The sequence below is a fragment of the Pseudorca crassidens genome, chromosome 2 (genome assembly GCF_039906515.1).
Source record: "Pseudorca crassidens isolate mPseCra1 chromosome 2, mPseCra1.hap1, whole genome shotgun sequence".
Classification (NCBI taxonomy): domain Eukaryota; kingdom Metazoa; phylum Chordata; class Mammalia; order Artiodactyla; family Delphinidae; genus Pseudorca; species Pseudorca crassidens.
Window position 1 is genome coordinate 57318897 of NC_090297.1, and position 17220 is coordinate 57336116.

At 35.4% G+C, this 17220-nt stretch overlaps 1 protein-coding gene across 1 annotated transcript in view; it reads right to left on the minus strand.

Annotated features, from left to right (window-relative positions):
- Positions 1 to 17220, minus strand: part of DNAI4 (dynein axonemal intermediate chain 4) — a 125470-nt gene that overhangs the window by 45720 nt on the left and 62530 nt on the right. The window contains 1 exon segment of the mRNA XM_067726508.1: positions 470 to 664. Within this exon segment, the coding sequence (XP_067582609.1) occupies positions 470 to 664 (195 nt within the window).

Here is a 17220-nt window from a genome sequence, read left to right on the forward strand (position 1 = left end):
GATAATCTCTCAAATCCTACAAAATATTTTGTGAATCTATGAGATGGGATTTGTAGCAATAAGAGTATGTAATAAAATTAGGGACAGGTAATAAAAGCTAGAACCTGGAAAGTATAAATGGCAATGGAAAGGGGGGTCTGATTATAAGAGAATAATTCAATGAGGGGACAACGGAGAGGAAAGGGCCAAAGGTAAAGGTCTACACCTTTTTCTTTCAGGTTTCTGGTCTGGACTCTCTTGCTACTCATATGTTAAGTGCTGTAAACTATATAAAAATGTCTTCTGATCAGTGATAACTCAGTCTAGATATTGCATTTTAGAAATAATAATATCATTTGATTTTTTTAATTATTTGAGCTTAACTAAAAGTGATTATTTTTAAATACCTTTTTTAAAGTACAAAATCGTTATTTCAAAACAACACCATGTTTTTTTACAAAAGATTTTTAGTATATAATGTATTAAATACCTTTTAACACAGGAAGCTGACGGTAAGCTGCAAGTTTTGGCTGAAACATATTTTCCATTATAACTCGTTCCATAAAAAATAAGTCCTGTTGGAACTTATCAGATTTCAATACTGCCTCTGAGTTGTCTTCTTCTTCATCATGGACTTTAGCCAGAATTACATTTTCAATATCCATTAGAGAACTACCTTCACTAACTGTAAAATACAAATATGATGCAATGCTAAAATAATTCAAATAATATTAGCTGGTTTGTACATTCTAAAGATTTAAGAAATGACATTTTGCCACCACTATTTGTTTTCCTCCAGTATTTAACAACTTCAATAGACATTTATTGAACATCTTTTACAAACCAAGCACATACAAGATATACATAAATTATTTCATTTTGGAATTCTTAACCACTCAAAAAATGTGTTTTCCAGAAAATAAGCAATGATAACTCATAAGGTAATTTGTATCTCTATATATTTTTATTCAAACTGAAATAAAATTATTAGCAGTCTTCAGATAAAGGTTTGATTTGATTATTGCTTTATAGGAACAATAAATTAATTTTTATTGATTTTATTTTTATTGATGCTATAACAAATTACCAAAAACTTAGTGGACTAAAACCATACAAATGTATTATCTTAGAGTTCTGTAGGTTAGAGGTCTGACTCAGGTCTCACTGGGCTAAAACAAAAAAGTTAATAGGGTTATGTTCCTTTCTGAAGGCTCTAGAGGAGAATTCATTTCCTTGCCTTTTCCCACTTCTAGAGGCCACCAGCAACCCTTCCTCTATCTTCAAAACACAGCAATATTGCATCTCTCTGATAGTCTTCTGTCATTACATTTCTCTCTGACCAGAACTGGAAAAAGTGCTCCAATTTTAAGTACCCGTGTGATTAGTTTCCGTCCACTCCAGTAACCCAGGATAACCTCCTTCTCTGAAGATCCTTAACGTAATCACATCTGGAAAGTCTCTTTTGTCATGTAAGGTAATTTATTCACAGGTTCCAGAGATTGGGATGTGTATATATTTGGGGAATGATTATTCTGCCTACCACATTACTTAGTAAAAAAACAGAATGAAGGGGAATCCTGCATCCATGAAGATGGAGTAGACAGTTTTTCTTATTCCTTTTCTAAATACAACTAAAACCCTTGGACATCATATATAAAACAAACATAGGAAGGCTTTGAAAACCTTTGATAGAAGGAGGCAAAGCAACAAGAGAGCTCAGGACACATGGAATGACACAGTGGTGAGTTCCCTGGATTCCTTATTGCTGCACATACTCCAGACAAACCTCCTCTCTCTAGCCAAAAGACCAGGAAAAGAAAAACCTTGCAAGAGAAAAAAAAAAAAAAAACTTTTAGAATATAACCATTCCACTCCAGACAAAAACACAGAGAAAAAATTGTAGCCCCACCCATTCCACAAATTCCACTAGCCAAGTGGGGAGCCTAGACTTCCATCCTTGCCAGGCTCTAACAAGGCATCCCAATCTCCTAGCCTTCCAGTGGGTGTGGTGTCAGAAAAGGATCAGTAAGGAGCCAGGACTTTCAATCCTAACAAAAATAATAACTGTGCTGCCCTTTTTGCAATGTCAGCGGAGACCAGTTGGGGAACATGGAATTCCACACCTATATGGCAGTAACAAGCTGTCCCTTCTCCTCAACAGAATAGTCAGAGTTGGACTGGTAGAGTCAGAACTTACAGAACTGCCCCAAAGTAGTAAAGCCAAGTCCCAATCCATGGTGTCAGGGAGTGGTAATGAGGTGCTCCTATCCCCCCCAGTCATATAGGTTAACAATGGAAATCAGAGCTCCCCACCTGCCCCTGCAAAACAATAATGAGGAGATGATCCCCTCCCTCACTGTAATTGAAGGTCAAGTGGAGAACATGGATTTCTACAAAACCCCACTTCTACTCCCACCTGGCAGTAATGGAGCAGTAAATTCCCCTGTCAAAATGGTGTCAAACAAAGCCTGCTAAAAAGGAAGGTTTAGAGAAGATCCATTTCTCATGACATAATGCCCAAAATTACTAAATTTCAATTGAAAGTCACTCATCATACAAAGACCCAAGAAAATCTCAACCTAAATGAAACAAAGAAAAAACAAATAAAATCAATAGATGCCAACACTGAGATGACAGAGATATGTGAATTACCTGACAGTTTAAGGCAATCATCAAAAAAATGTTTCAAGCATTTATGAACACATTTGAAACAAATGGAATAATAGAAAGTATTATCAAAGAAATTAAAAATCTTAGTAAATCAATTCAAGAACCAAACAGAAATTTTAGAACTGAAAAATGAAATAATCAAAATTTTTAAATTCAATGGATGGGCTCAACAGCAAAATGAAGGGGACAGAGGAAAGAATTAGTGAATTTGAAGAGAGAACAATAGAAATTACCTAATCTGAAAAACAGAAAGAAAACAATCTGAAAAAAAAACAAAAAAGAACAGAGGCTCAAAGGCCTGTGGGACTATAACAAGTTATCTAACATTCATGTCATTGGGGAGGGCAGAAAGAGGATGAGACTGAAAAATGTACCTGAAGAAACAATAGCTGAAAGTTTCCAAAATTTAGCAAAGAATAATATACAGAATCAAGAAACTCAGTGAATTCCAAAGAAGATAAACCTAAAGAAATCCACACCAAGACATCATACTCAAATTTCTCAAAACTGAAAACAAAGTAAACAAAAATACAGAAAGCATTAAAGAAGAAATGATGTCTTATATAGAGAGAAAAATAATTTGAATAACAGCAGATTTGTCATCAGAAACCATGGAGGCCAGAAGGAGGTGGCACACATATTCTAAGTGATGAGAGAAAATAACTTTCAACCAAGAATTCTATATCCACTAAAAATATTTTATAGGAATAAAGGTGAAATTAAGATATTCTCAGATGAAGAAACACTAAGAGAATTTATTGCCAGCAGATCTTCCTTAAGAATGGCGAAAGGAGAATGGCTAAACAAGAAGGAAATTATTTTTAAAAAGAATTTTGGAATATCAGAGAGAAAAACAGAATGTGGAGAGTAAAAATATAGGTAAATACAATTTCCTTCTCTTCAGTTTTCTTAATTATGTTTGATGGTTGATATAAAAATTATAACTAGCTGATACAGTTCTAATGTTCAAATACTCCATTTAAATATTTAAAGGAAATATTTAGGGCAAACATATAAACAGGGGAGAGTGAAAATATATAAAGGGGGGGGAAGATTTCTACTCTTAAACTGGTAAAATGTCAACACAAGTGGACTGCAATATGTAGAGCATCCACTAAGAAAAGCTCCACAAAGAGATAAACTCAGAAATACCATATATATATTAGAATGGAATTGTGAAAAAAAAAATGAGTTACCAACAGGAAGACTGAAAGTGGGGGAATGGAAAAAGGTATTCCATTCAAATGGAAATAAAAAGAAAGCTGGACTAACTATACTTATATCAGACAAAATAGACTTTAAAACAAAGACTATTACAAGATACAGAGAAGGGCATAATATAATGATAAAGGGATCATCCCAACAAAAAGGAAAACACTTGTAAATATATATATACACTCAACATAAGAACATTTAACTACATAAAGCAAGTACAAATACACATAAAGGGAAAGATTTTATAATAATTTAACAAGAATTATTATAATCGTAGAATAATATAACAATAATACATAATTGTATAATAATAGAAAGGGACTTTAACACCCCACTTACATCAATGGACAGATGATCCAGACAGAAAATCAAAAGGAAACATTTGGCTTATACAACACATCAGACCAGATTGCTTAATAGGTATACAAAACATTCATCAAAAAACCAGCAGGATACACATTCTTTTCAAGTTCACATTGAATATTCTCCAGGGTAGATCACATGTTAGTCCATGTACAGTTTTCAGTAAATTTAAGAAGACTGAAGTCATATTAAGCATCTTTTCTGGCCACAAAGGTATGAGACAAGAAGTCAACTACAAGAAAAACCTGGAAACACAAACATGTGGAGTCTAAACAACATGCTAGAAAACAACAAATGAGTTACTGAAGAAATCAGAGAGAAAATCAAAAAATACCTTGAGATAAATGAAAGTGGAAATACAACATTGCAAAATCTATGGGATGCAACAAAAGCAGTTCCCTGAGGAAAGTTTATAGTGATACAAGTCTATCTCAGGAAACAAGAAAAATCTCAAACAATTTAAAATTACACCTACAGGAACTAGAGAAAGAAGAACCAACACCCCCACACAGTTACTAAAAGGAAGGAAATAATAAAGATCAGAGCAGAAATAAATGAAATAGGCACTAAAAAACAATAGAAAAAAATCAATGAAACTAAGAGCTGGTTCTTTGAAAAAATAAACAAAATTGATAAACCTTTAGCCAGACTTTTCAAGAAGGAAAGAGGGCTCAAATAAATAAAATCAGAAATGAAAGAGGAAAAGTTACAACCAGCACTACAGAAATATAAAGTATTATAAGAGATTATTATGAACAATTACATGCAAACAAATTGGACAGCCAATTTGTTGTTTAGAAGAAATGGATAAAGTCCTATAAATACACAACCTACAAAGACTTATCATAATAAAATAGAAAATCTGAACTAACAGATGACTAGTAAGGAGATTCACTTATTAAAAACCTCCCAACAAACAAAAGTCCAAGACCAGACAGCTTCACTGGTGAATTCTACCAAATATTTAAAGAAGGATTATTACCTATTCTTCTCAAATTATTCCAAAAGATTGAAGAGGAAACCATCCAAATACATTCTATAAGGCCAACATACATACCAAAATCAAAGACAGTAAAAACAAAAAGAAAACAACAGGTCAACATCCCAGATAAACATAGATGCAAAAATCCTCAACAAAATATTAACAAACAAAATTCAACAATACATTAAAAGGATCATACACCATAATCAAGTGGGATTTATCCCAGGCATGCAAAGATGGCTCAATATCTGCAACTCAATCAACATGATATACCACATTAACAAAACAAAGGATAAAAATCATATGATCATTACAATAAATGCAGAAAAAAGTTTTGATAAAAGTTAACATCAGTTTATGATAAAAACTGTCAACAAAGTGGTAATAGAGGGAATATACTTCAACATAATAAAAGCCATATATGACAAACCCACAGTTAATATCATACTCAAAGTGAAAAGCTGAAAGCATTGCCTTTAAGATCAGGAAAAAGACAAAGATGTCCACTCTTACCACAATTATTTAACATAGTATTAGAGAGACCTTCAAGATGGCAGAGGAGTAAGATGTGGAGATTCCCTTCCTCCCCACAAATACATCAGAAATACATCTACATGTGGGACAGCTCCTGCAGAACACCTACTGAATGCTGGCAGAAGACCTCAGACCTCCCAAAAGGCAAGAAACTCCCCACATACCCGGGGAGGGCAAAAGAAAAAAGAATAAACAGAGACAAAAGGATAGGGATGGGACCTGCACATCTGGGAGGGAGCTGTGAAGGAGGAAAAGCTTCCACACACTACGAAGCCCCTTCACTAGTGGAGACGGGGTGGCGTGGGGAAGCTTCAGAGCCGCAGAGGAGAGCGCAGCAACAGGGGTGCGGAGGGCAAAGCGGAGAGATTCCCGCACAGAGGATCGGTGCCGACCAGCACTCACCAGCCGGAAAGGCTTGTCTGCTCACCCGCCTGGGCGGGCGGGGCTGGGAGCTGAGGCTCGGGCTTCGGAGGTCAGATCCCAGGGAGAGGAATGGGGTTGGTGGCATGAACACAGCCTGAAGGGGGCTAGTGCACCACGGCTAGCCGGGAGGGAGTCTGGGGAAAAGTCTGGAACTGCCTAAGAGGCAAGAGACCATTGTTTCAGGGTGTATGAGGAGAGGTGATTCAGAGCACCACCTAAACGAGCTCCAGAGACAGGCACGAGCTGTGGCTATCAGCACGGACACCAGAGATGGGGATAAAATGCTAAGGCTGCTTCTGCAGCCACCAAGAAGCCTGTGTGCAAGCATAGGTCACTATCCACACCTCCCCTGCCGGGAGCCTGTGCACCCCGCCACTGCCAGGGGCCCATGATCCAGGGACAACATTCCTGGGAGAACACACAGTACACCTCAGGCTGTTGCAACGTCATGCCAGCCTCTGCCACCGCAGGCTCGCCCCGCATTCCATACCCGTCTCTCCCCTCAGCCTGAGTGAGCCAGAGCCCCCTAATCAGCTGCTACTTTAACCCCATCCTGTCTGAGAGAAGAAAAGACGCCATCAGGAGAACTACATGCAGAGGCAGGGACAATTCCAAAGCTGAACCACAGGAGCTGTGCGAACAAAGAAGAGAAAGGGAAATCTCTCCCAGCAGCTTCAGGAGCAGCGGATTAAATCTCCAGAATCAACTTGATGTACCCTGCATCTCTGGAATACCTGAAGAGACAATGAATCATCCCAAAATTGAGGCAGTGGACTTTGGGAGCAACTGTAGACTTGGGGTTTGCTTTCTGCATCAATTTGTTTCTGATTTTATGTTTATCTTAGTTTAGTATTTAGAGTTTATTATCATTGGTAGATTTGTTTATTGATTTGGTTGCTCTCTTCTTTTTTGTTTTCTTATACATAGATATATAGATATTTTTTTTCCTTTTTCTCTTTTTGTGAGTGTGTATGCTTCTTTGTGTAAATTTTGTCTGTATAGCTTCCCTTTTACCATTAGCCCTAGGGTTCTGTCTGTCTCTTTTTTTGGTTCGTTTTTTTGTTTGTTTAGTATAGTTTTTAGTGCTTGTTATCATTGGTGGATTTGTTTTTTGCTTTGGTTGCTCTCCTCTCTCTTTCCTTTTTTCTTCTTTTTTGTATTACTTTCTAAACTTTTTTATTTTTAATAATTTAAAAAAATTATTTTAATAACTTTATTTTATTTTTTTTTCTTTCTTTTTTTCTCCCTTTTCTTCTGAGCCATGTGGCTGACAGGGTCTTGGTGCTCTGTTCAGGTGTCAGGCCTGTACCTCTGAGGTGGGAGAGCCGAGTTCAGGACACTGGTCCACAGGAGACCTCCCAGCTCCACATAATATCAAACAGCGAAAGCTCTCCCAGAGATCTCCAACTCAGCTCTAAGATCCAGATCCACTCAACAACAAGCAAGATACAGTGCTGAACACCCTATGCCAATCAACTAGCAAGACAAGAACACAACCCCACCCATTAGCAGAGAGGCAGCCTAAAATCAAAATAAGGTCACAGACACCCCAAAACACACCAGCAGTCATGATCCTGCCCACCAGAAAGACAAGATCCAGCCTCATCCACCATAACACAGGCACCAGTCCCCTCCACCAGGAAGACTAAACAACCCACCGAATCAACTATACCCACTGGGGGCAGACACCAAAAACAATGGGAAATACGAACTTGCAGCCTGCAAAAAGGAGACCCCAAACACAGTAAGTTAAGCAAAATGAGAAGACAGAGAAATAACAGCAGATGAAGGAGCAAGATAAAAACCCATCAGACCAAACAAATGAAGAAGAAATCGGCAGTCTACCTCAAAACGAATTCAGAATAATGATAGTAAAAATGATCCAAAATCTGGGAAATAGAATGGAGAAAATACAAGAAATGTTTAACAAGGGCCTAGAAGAACTATAGAGCAAACAATGATGAACAACACAATAAATGAAATTAAAATTTCTCTAGAAGGAATCAATAGCAGAATAACTGAGGCAGAAGAACAGATAAGTGACCCAGAAGATAAAATAGTGGAAATCACTACTGCAGAGCAGAATAAAGAAAAAAGAATGAAAAGAATTGAGAACAGTCTCAGAGACCTCTGGGACAACACTAAATGCACCAACATTCAAACTATAGGGGTCCCAGAAGAAAAAGAGAAAAAGAAAGGATCTGAGAAAATATTTGAAGAGATTATAGTTGAAATCTCTAATATGGGAAAGGAAATAGTCAATCAAGTCCAGGAAGCACAGAGAGTCCCATACAGGATAAATCCAAGGAGAAACACGCCAAGACACAAATTAATCAAGCTTTCAAAAATTAAATACAAAGAAAAAATATTAAAGGCAGCAAGGGAAAAACAACAAATAATATACAAGGGAATCCCCATAAAGTTAACAGCTGAACTTTCAGCAGAAACTCTGCAGCCAGAAGGGAATGGCAGGACATATTTAAAGTGATGAAACAGAAAAAAACCTACACCCAAGATTACTCTACTCAGCAAGGATCTCATTAACATTTGATGCAGAAATTAAAACCTTTACAGACAAGCAAATGCTAAGAGAATTCAGCACCACAAAACCACCTTTAAAACAGATGCTAAAGGAACTTCTCTAGGCAGGAAACACAAGACAAGGAAAAAACTTAAAATAACAAACCCAAAACAATTAAGAAAATGGTAATAGGAACATACAGGTTGATAACTACCTGAAATGTAAACGGATTAAATGCTCCAACCAAAAAATATAGGCTGGCTGAATGGATACAAAAACAAGACCCATATGTATGTTGTCTACAAGAGACCCACTTCAGACCTAGGGACACATACAGACTGAAAGTAAGGGGATAGAAAAAGATATTCCATGCAAATGGAAATCAAAAGAAAGCTGGAGTAGCAATTCTTATATCAGACAAAATAGACTTCAAAATAAAGACTATTACAAGAGACAAAGAAGGACATTACATAATGATCAAGGGATCAATCCAAGAAGAAGATAAAACAATTATAAATATTTATGCACAAAACATAGGAGCACCTCAATACATAATGCAAATGCTAACAGCCATAAAAGGGGAATCGACAGTGACACAATCATAGCAGGGGACGTTAACACCCCACTTTCACCAATGGACAGATCAGTCAAATGAAAATAAATAAGGAAACACAAGCTTTAAATGATACATTAAACAAGATGGACTTAATTGATATTTATACGACAATCCATCCAAAGAAAACAGAATACACTTTCTTCTCAAGGGCTCATGGAACATTCTCCAGGATAGATCATGTCTTGGGACACAAAGCAAGCCTTGGTAAATCTAAGAAAAATTAAATTGTATCAAGCATCTTTTCTGACTGCAGCCCTATGAGACTAGATATCAATTACAGGAGAAAATCTGTAAAAAATACAAACACATGGAGGCTAAACAATACACTACTAAATAACCAAGAGATCACTTAAAAAATTAAAGAGGAAATCAAAAAATACCTTGAAACAAATGATAATGAAAACACGATGACCCAAAACCTATGGGATGCAGCAAAAGCAGTTCTATGAGGGAAGTTTATAGCAGTACAACCTTATCTCAAGAAACAAGAAACATCTCAAATAAACAACCTAAACTTACACCTAAAGCAATTAGAGAAAGAAGAACAAAAAACCCCAAAGTTAGCAGAAGAAAAGGAATCATGAAGATCAGATCAGAAATAAATGAAAAAGAAATGAAGGAAACAATAGCACAGATCAATGAAACTAAAAGCTGGTTACTTGAGAAGATAAACAAGATTGATAAAGCATTAGCCAGAGTCATCAAGAAAAAAAGGGAGAAAACCCAAATAAATGGAATTAGCAATTAAAAAGGAGAAGTAACAACTGACACTACAGAAATACAAAGGATTATGAGAGATTGCTACAAGCCACTATATGCCAATAAAATGGACATCCTGGAAGAAATGGTCAAATTCTTAGAAAAGCACAACCTTCTGAGACTGAACCAGGAAGAAACAGAAAATATAAACAGATCAATCACAAGCACTGAAATTGAGACTTCGATTAAAAACCTTCCAGCAAACAAAAGCTTCACGGGCAAATTCTATCAAACATTTAGAGAAGAGCTAACACCTATCCTTCTCAAACTCTTCCAAAATATAGCAGAGGGAGGAACACACCCAAATTCATTCTATGAGGCCACCATCACCCTGATACCAAAACCAGACAAAGATGTCACAAAGAAAGAAAGCTATAGGCTAATATCACTGATGCAAATATCCTCAACAAAACACTATCAAACAGAATCCAACAGCACATTAAAAGGATCATACACCATGATCAAGTACGGTTTATCCCAGGAATGCAAGAATTCTTCAATATATGCAAATCAATCAATGTGATACACCATATTAAAAAACTGAAGGAAAAAAACCATATGATCATCTCAATAGATGCAGAAAAAGCTTTCGACTAAATTCAACACCCATTTATGATAAAAATCCTCCAGAAAGTAGGCATAGAGGGAATTTACCTCACCATAATAAAGGCCATAAATGACAAACCCACAACCAACATCATTCTCAATGGCGAAAAACTGAAACCATTTCCACTAAGATCAGGAACAAGACAAGTTTTCCCACTCTCACCACTATTATTCAACACAGTTTGGGAAGTTTCAGACACAGCAATCAGAGAAGAAAAAGAAATAAAAGGAATCCAAATTGGAAAACAAGAAGTAAAGCGGTCACTGTTTGCAGATGACATGATATTATACATAGAGAATCCTAAAGATCCTACCAGAAAACTACTAGAGCTAATCAATGAATTTGGTAAAGTAGCAGGATACAAACTTAATGCACAGAAATCTCTTGCATTCCTATACACTACTGATGAAATATCTGAAAGAGAAATCAAGGAAATACTTCCATTTACCACTGCAACAAAAAGAATAAAATACCTAGGAATAAACCTACCTAAGGAGACAAAAGACCTATATGTAGAAAACTATAAGACACTAAAGAAAGAAATTAAAGATGATACAAACAGATGGAGAGATATACCATGTTCTGGGATTGGAAGAATCAACATAGTGAAAATGACTATCCTATCCAAAGCAATCTACAGATTCAATGCAAGCCCTATCAAACTACCAATGGCATTTTTCACAGAACTGGAACAAAAAATTTCACTATTTGTATGGAAACACAAAAGACCCCGAATAGCCAAAGCAATCTAGAGAAAGAAAAACGGAGCTGGAGGAATCAGGCTCCCTGACTTCAGACTATACTACAAAGATGCAGTAATCAAGACAGTATGGTACTGGCACAAAAACAGAAATATAGATCAATGGAACAGGATAGAAAGCCCAGAAATAAACCCACACACATATGGTCACCTTATTTTTGATAAAAGAGGTAAGAATATACAATGGAGAAAAGACAGCCTCTTCAATAAGCAGTGCTAGGAAAACTTTGGATCTGTCACCTCAGGCAAGGGCAGCAAAAGCAAAAATAAACAAATGGGACTACATCAATTTCAAAAGCTTTTGCACAGAAAAGCACACTATCAACAAAATGAAAAGGCAATCTACCGAACAAGAGAAGACATTTACAAATCATGTATCTGATAAGGGGTTAATATCCAAAATATATAAAGAACACATACATCTCAATATCAAGAAACCAGATAATCAGATTAGAAAATGGGCAGAGGACCTAAGTAGGTATTTTTCCAAAGAAGACCTACAGATGGCCAACAGACACATGAAAAGATGCTCAACGTTACTAATGATCAGGGAAATGCAAATCAAAACTACAATGAGATATCACTTGAAACCTATCAGAATGGCTAACATCAAAAAGATAATAATGACTTCCCTGGTGGCACAGTGATTAAGAATCCACCTGCCAATGCAGGGGACACGGGTCTGATCCCTTGTCCAGGAGGATCTCACGTTCCGCAAAGCAACTAAGCCCATGAGCCACAACCACTGAGCCCACATTCTGCAACTGCTGAAGCCCACACACCTAGAGCCCGTGCTCCACAACGAAGAGTAGCTCCCACTCGCTGGAACTAGAGAAAGCCTTCATGTAGCAACTAAGACCCAATGCAGCCAAAAAAGAAAAAAAAAAAAAAGAAAAGAAAGAAAGAAAAGACAATAAATAACAAGTGTCAGCAAGGATGTAGAGAAAAAAGAACCCTCCTGCACTGTTGGTGGGAATGTAAATTGGTACAGCCACTACGCAAAACAGTATGAAGATTCCTCAAAAAACTAAAAATAGAATTACCATATGATCCAACAATTCCACTGCCTGGTATATATCTGAAGAAAATGAAAACATTAATTTGAAAAGATACATGCACTCCAATATTCATAGCAGCATTACTTACAATAGCAAAGATATGGAAACAACCTAAGTGTTCATTGATAGATAAATGGATAAAGAAGATATGGTATATATATAATGGAATAATACCAAACCATAGAAAAGAATGAAATCTTGCCACTTGCAACAACATGGATGAATATAGAGGGCATTTTCCTAAGTGAAATAAGTCAGAGAAAGACAAATATTGTATGATTTCACTTACATGTAGAATCAAGAAACCAAAATAAATAAACAACAAAAACCAGAAACAGACATAGATACAGAGAACAAACAGGTGGTTGCAGAGGAAATGAGTGTGGTGGTTGGGTGAAACAGGTAAAAGGGATTAAGAGGTACAAACTTCCAGTTATAAAATAAGTCACAAGGAAGTAATATACAGCATAAGGAATATAGCTTATAATACTGTAATAACTTTGTATGATGACAGGTGGTTACTGAACATATCCTGGTGATTATTTCATAATGTATTTAAATGTTGAATCAGTATGTTGTAAAACAGAACATAATATAATATTATATCCATTATATGTCAATAAATTTTAAAAAGAATAGCTAAAAATCCAAAAAAAGTAAAAATATCAAATATTGCCAAGAATGAGAGCAACAGGAATACTCATTCATTGCTTGTGGCAATGCAAAATGGTACAACCACTTTTGAGGACAGTTTCATAGTTTCTTAAGCTAAGCATACTCTCACTATATGATCCAGCAATCATACTCCTAGGTATTTACCCAAATGAGTTGAAAACTTATATCCACACAAAAAACCAACGCATGAATGTTTATAGCTGCTTTATTTATAATCACCAAAAACTAGAAGCAACGAAAATATCTTTCAATAAAGTAATAGATAAACAAACAGTGGTACATCCATATAATGTAATATTATTCAGTGATAAAAATAAATGAGCTGTCATGATAAGACATAGAGAAATCTTAAATGCATATTGTTTAGTGAAAGAAGCCAGTCTGAAAAGGCTGTATATTATACAATTCCAACTATATGATATTTTGGAAAAGGCAAAAATACAGAGACAATAAAAAGATCAGTGGTGGCCAGGGGTATAGGGAAGAAGGAATGATAGAATAGGTGGAGCACAGGAGAAATTTAGGTCAGTGAAATTATTCCATGTAAAACTGTAATAGTGGAAATATGTCATTATGCATTTGTCAAAACTCATAGAACAGTACAGCACAAAGATTAAACTATAATGTAAACTATGAATAATAATATATTAATATGGGTTTATGAATTGTAACAAATGTACTACATTAATGCAAGATGTTCGAAATAGGGGAAATTTTGTGTGGAGTTGGGACAGAGATGGAGTTACATGAATCTCTCAGTACTATCTGCTCAACTTTTCTATAAACCTTTGCTTAAAATGCCTACTCATTTTTTAAAATCTAAAACCCTACTGCAAAAGAAAAAAAAAGCCTTTAAGAGAAAATAATTTTTCTCTGTGAACTGAGCTATGGCCTTATACACTTTCAAAAATGAAAACTACTGGCCTATTTTTCCCTTGAATATGATAACAGAGGTTAAAATATAACCCAGACATTCAAAATTTAAATGGAATAGAAATACTTCTTAAAGCAATATGGATCATATTTAACTTTCTTCTCTTTGTGTTTACATTACAAAATCTCAGAGTCAAAAAGGACCTTAGAGGTGACCTAGTCCTAGTTTTTATCTGAATTACTTTAATTCTCAATAAATCTGATCATTCAGCTCTGTTGCATACATTTTTCTATGTTTTATTTTCTCCCTTTTCCTAGTTCTGGGGTCTCCTATTCCACTAACTGGCCATCATAATAAAATAAAATTTATTTTCACTTTGTATTGTAGTTATTAAATATAATTATATTATCCCTTTTTGCTTTTAAAAGCACATCCATACACACATGAAATAAAAGACCCGCAATTTGAGACATTTTCCTTGTAGGACCTTCCACTAACACTTTTTTGTGGATCAATGGCTTTAATGGGGGTGGGATAATATATTTTGAAGTCTCATGTAATTTTTAGTCTAAGATTGATTTTTTTCCTAGCAATTTTTAGAATCTTCTAAAAGCAAACCTACTGTATGGACATTAATACTTAAATAACAAAAAATAATGTTTCTTTAATGGTTACTAATGATTCATTCTTCCCCTTCACTTTCCTCTGGGAAAATGAACTGGTGTTCATTATAAATAACTTTCAGTAAAATATGGATATAGTCTACATACCATAAATATCATTTAAAAAAACCAAAAGGATATAGGTAACACATCTAAAGTTTAGACATTTTTAACATTAAACTTGAGAAACAATGATAGAGCAAGTTATAAGGTGATAAGTTCCATGAATCTGTATCTCTGAAGGGTATGTAGTCATTATAAATAAGGTCATTGTTTTCTGAAAATTACCAATTCTTTTTAAACTTGGCTTTTCAAAATATTTACTGATTTACTATTTTTAAATATTACATTTGTCTTTGGGTCAAAATTAGTGAGAGTAGAAATATTTGAGTTCAATTTATGAAAATTTACCAAAACTTTACAAAACTTTGCCAGGGTATAGTTTGAAGTAAAGACCATCTCTTAAATGTAGTAATATAATTCTAGAAGAAAAAGACTCAGAAGTTCAGAATATGGAGACAAAAATTATATAATCACAATATAATCAGAAGTGGAACTTAACAAACTTCTTATAACTGAACTTTGTAAAAATTCTTTCATAGCAGTATATCTGGAGAATTACAATTTTGTGTTGGTTTTAATTATAACATTTAATCTTAAAACTTAACATACTAAAAGCTAAATTTGTAATGCAGGATTTGCAAGCCTTGGTACTATTGACATTTTGGCCAGATAATTTTTTTTGTTGTGGGGCTGTTTGGTGAATTGACGAAATTTTAGCAGTATTCTTGGCATCTACCCAAAATGTCAACATAGTCATGACAACCAAAAATGTCTCCAGATATTGCCAAGTGTCCCCTAGGAAAGGTAAAATTGTCCCCAATTAAAAGCAATTGTTGTTAACGTATCTCCATTTTATGTTGTCACAGAGCTTGCATATTTTATTTTTCTTACAAGTTATCTAACGTATAGAAAGAGAGAGAGAAAACTGTGGAACCTACATGTATGAAAAAGAGCTTAAGAGCAAGTAAAGAAGCGACAGAGAAAGATACGATCTTTGAAACTCTTGACAGGTATCCAAGAAAAAATAAAATTTTCAGTTCAAAGTTCAAGACTATGTGAAAGAGTAACAATGATATTTCTAAGTAAAAGTTGTATTTTTCATGTTCCACCAGAAAGAAAATATTGTAACTACTACAAAAGAATTTGTTAAAAATGTCACATGAAAACATTCCAAAAAATCTTAAATAACAAGACACTAATAAAATAAATTTTAAAAGATACAAATGAATGGAAAGGTAGTCCATGCTCATGGATTGGAAGAATTAACATTGTTAAAATGTTCATGTGGGGCTTCCCTAGTGGCGCAGTGGCTGAGAGTCTGCCTGCCGATGCAGGGGACGCGGGTTCGTGCCCCGGTCCAGGAAGATCCCACATGCCATGGAGTGGCTGGGCCCGTGAGCCATGGCCGCTGAGCCTGCGCGTCCGGGGCCTGTGCTCCTCAACGGGAGAGGCCACAACAGTGAGACGCCCGCGTACCGCAAAAAAACAAAACAAAACAAAATGTTCATGTGACCCAAAGCAGTCTACAGATTCAATGCAATCCCTATCAAAATTCCAATGGCAGGTTTCACAGAACTAGAACAAATAATTCAGAAATTTATGTGGAACCACAAAAGACAGTGAATAGTCTAAGCAATCTTGAGAAAGAAGAACTAAGCTGGAGGTACACACTCTCTGATTTCAAACTATACTACAAAGCACTAGTAATCAGAACAGCATGGTATTGACATAAAAACAGACTTATAGATCAATGAATCAGAATAGAGAGCACAGAAATAAATGCACACATATATTGTCAATTATTTATGATGAAGGAGCCAAGAATATACAATGGGGAAAGGATAGTCTCTTCAATAAATGGTGTGGGGAGAACTAGACAGCCACAAGCAAAAGAATGATACTAGATTACTATTTTACACCAAACGTAAAAATTAACTCAAAATGGATTAAAGACTTGAAACATAAGACCTAAAACCATAAATCTCCTAGAAGAAAACATAGACAATAAGCTTCTTGACATTGGTCTTGGCATTGATTTTTCAGATCTGACTCCAAAGCAAAAGCAACCAAAGCAAAAATAAACAAGTGGTACTACATCAAACTAAAAAGCTTCTGCATAGCAAAGGAAACCATCAATGAAATCAAAAGACAACCTACTGAATAGGAGAAAATATTTGCAAACCATATATCTGATAAGGGGTTAATCCAAAATATATAAAGAACTCAAAGAACGCAATAGCAAAAAAAAAAAAAAGTCTGATTAAAAATGGACAGATAAGCAAAACAGACATTTTTTCCAAATGGTACATGAGATGTTTAACATCACTAATTATCAGGGAAATGCACGGTATTATGTTAAGTGAAATAAGTCAGAGAGAGAAAGACAAATACCATATGATTTCACTCATATGTGGAATGTAAAAAACAAAACAAAAACCAAACTCATAAATGCAGAGAAC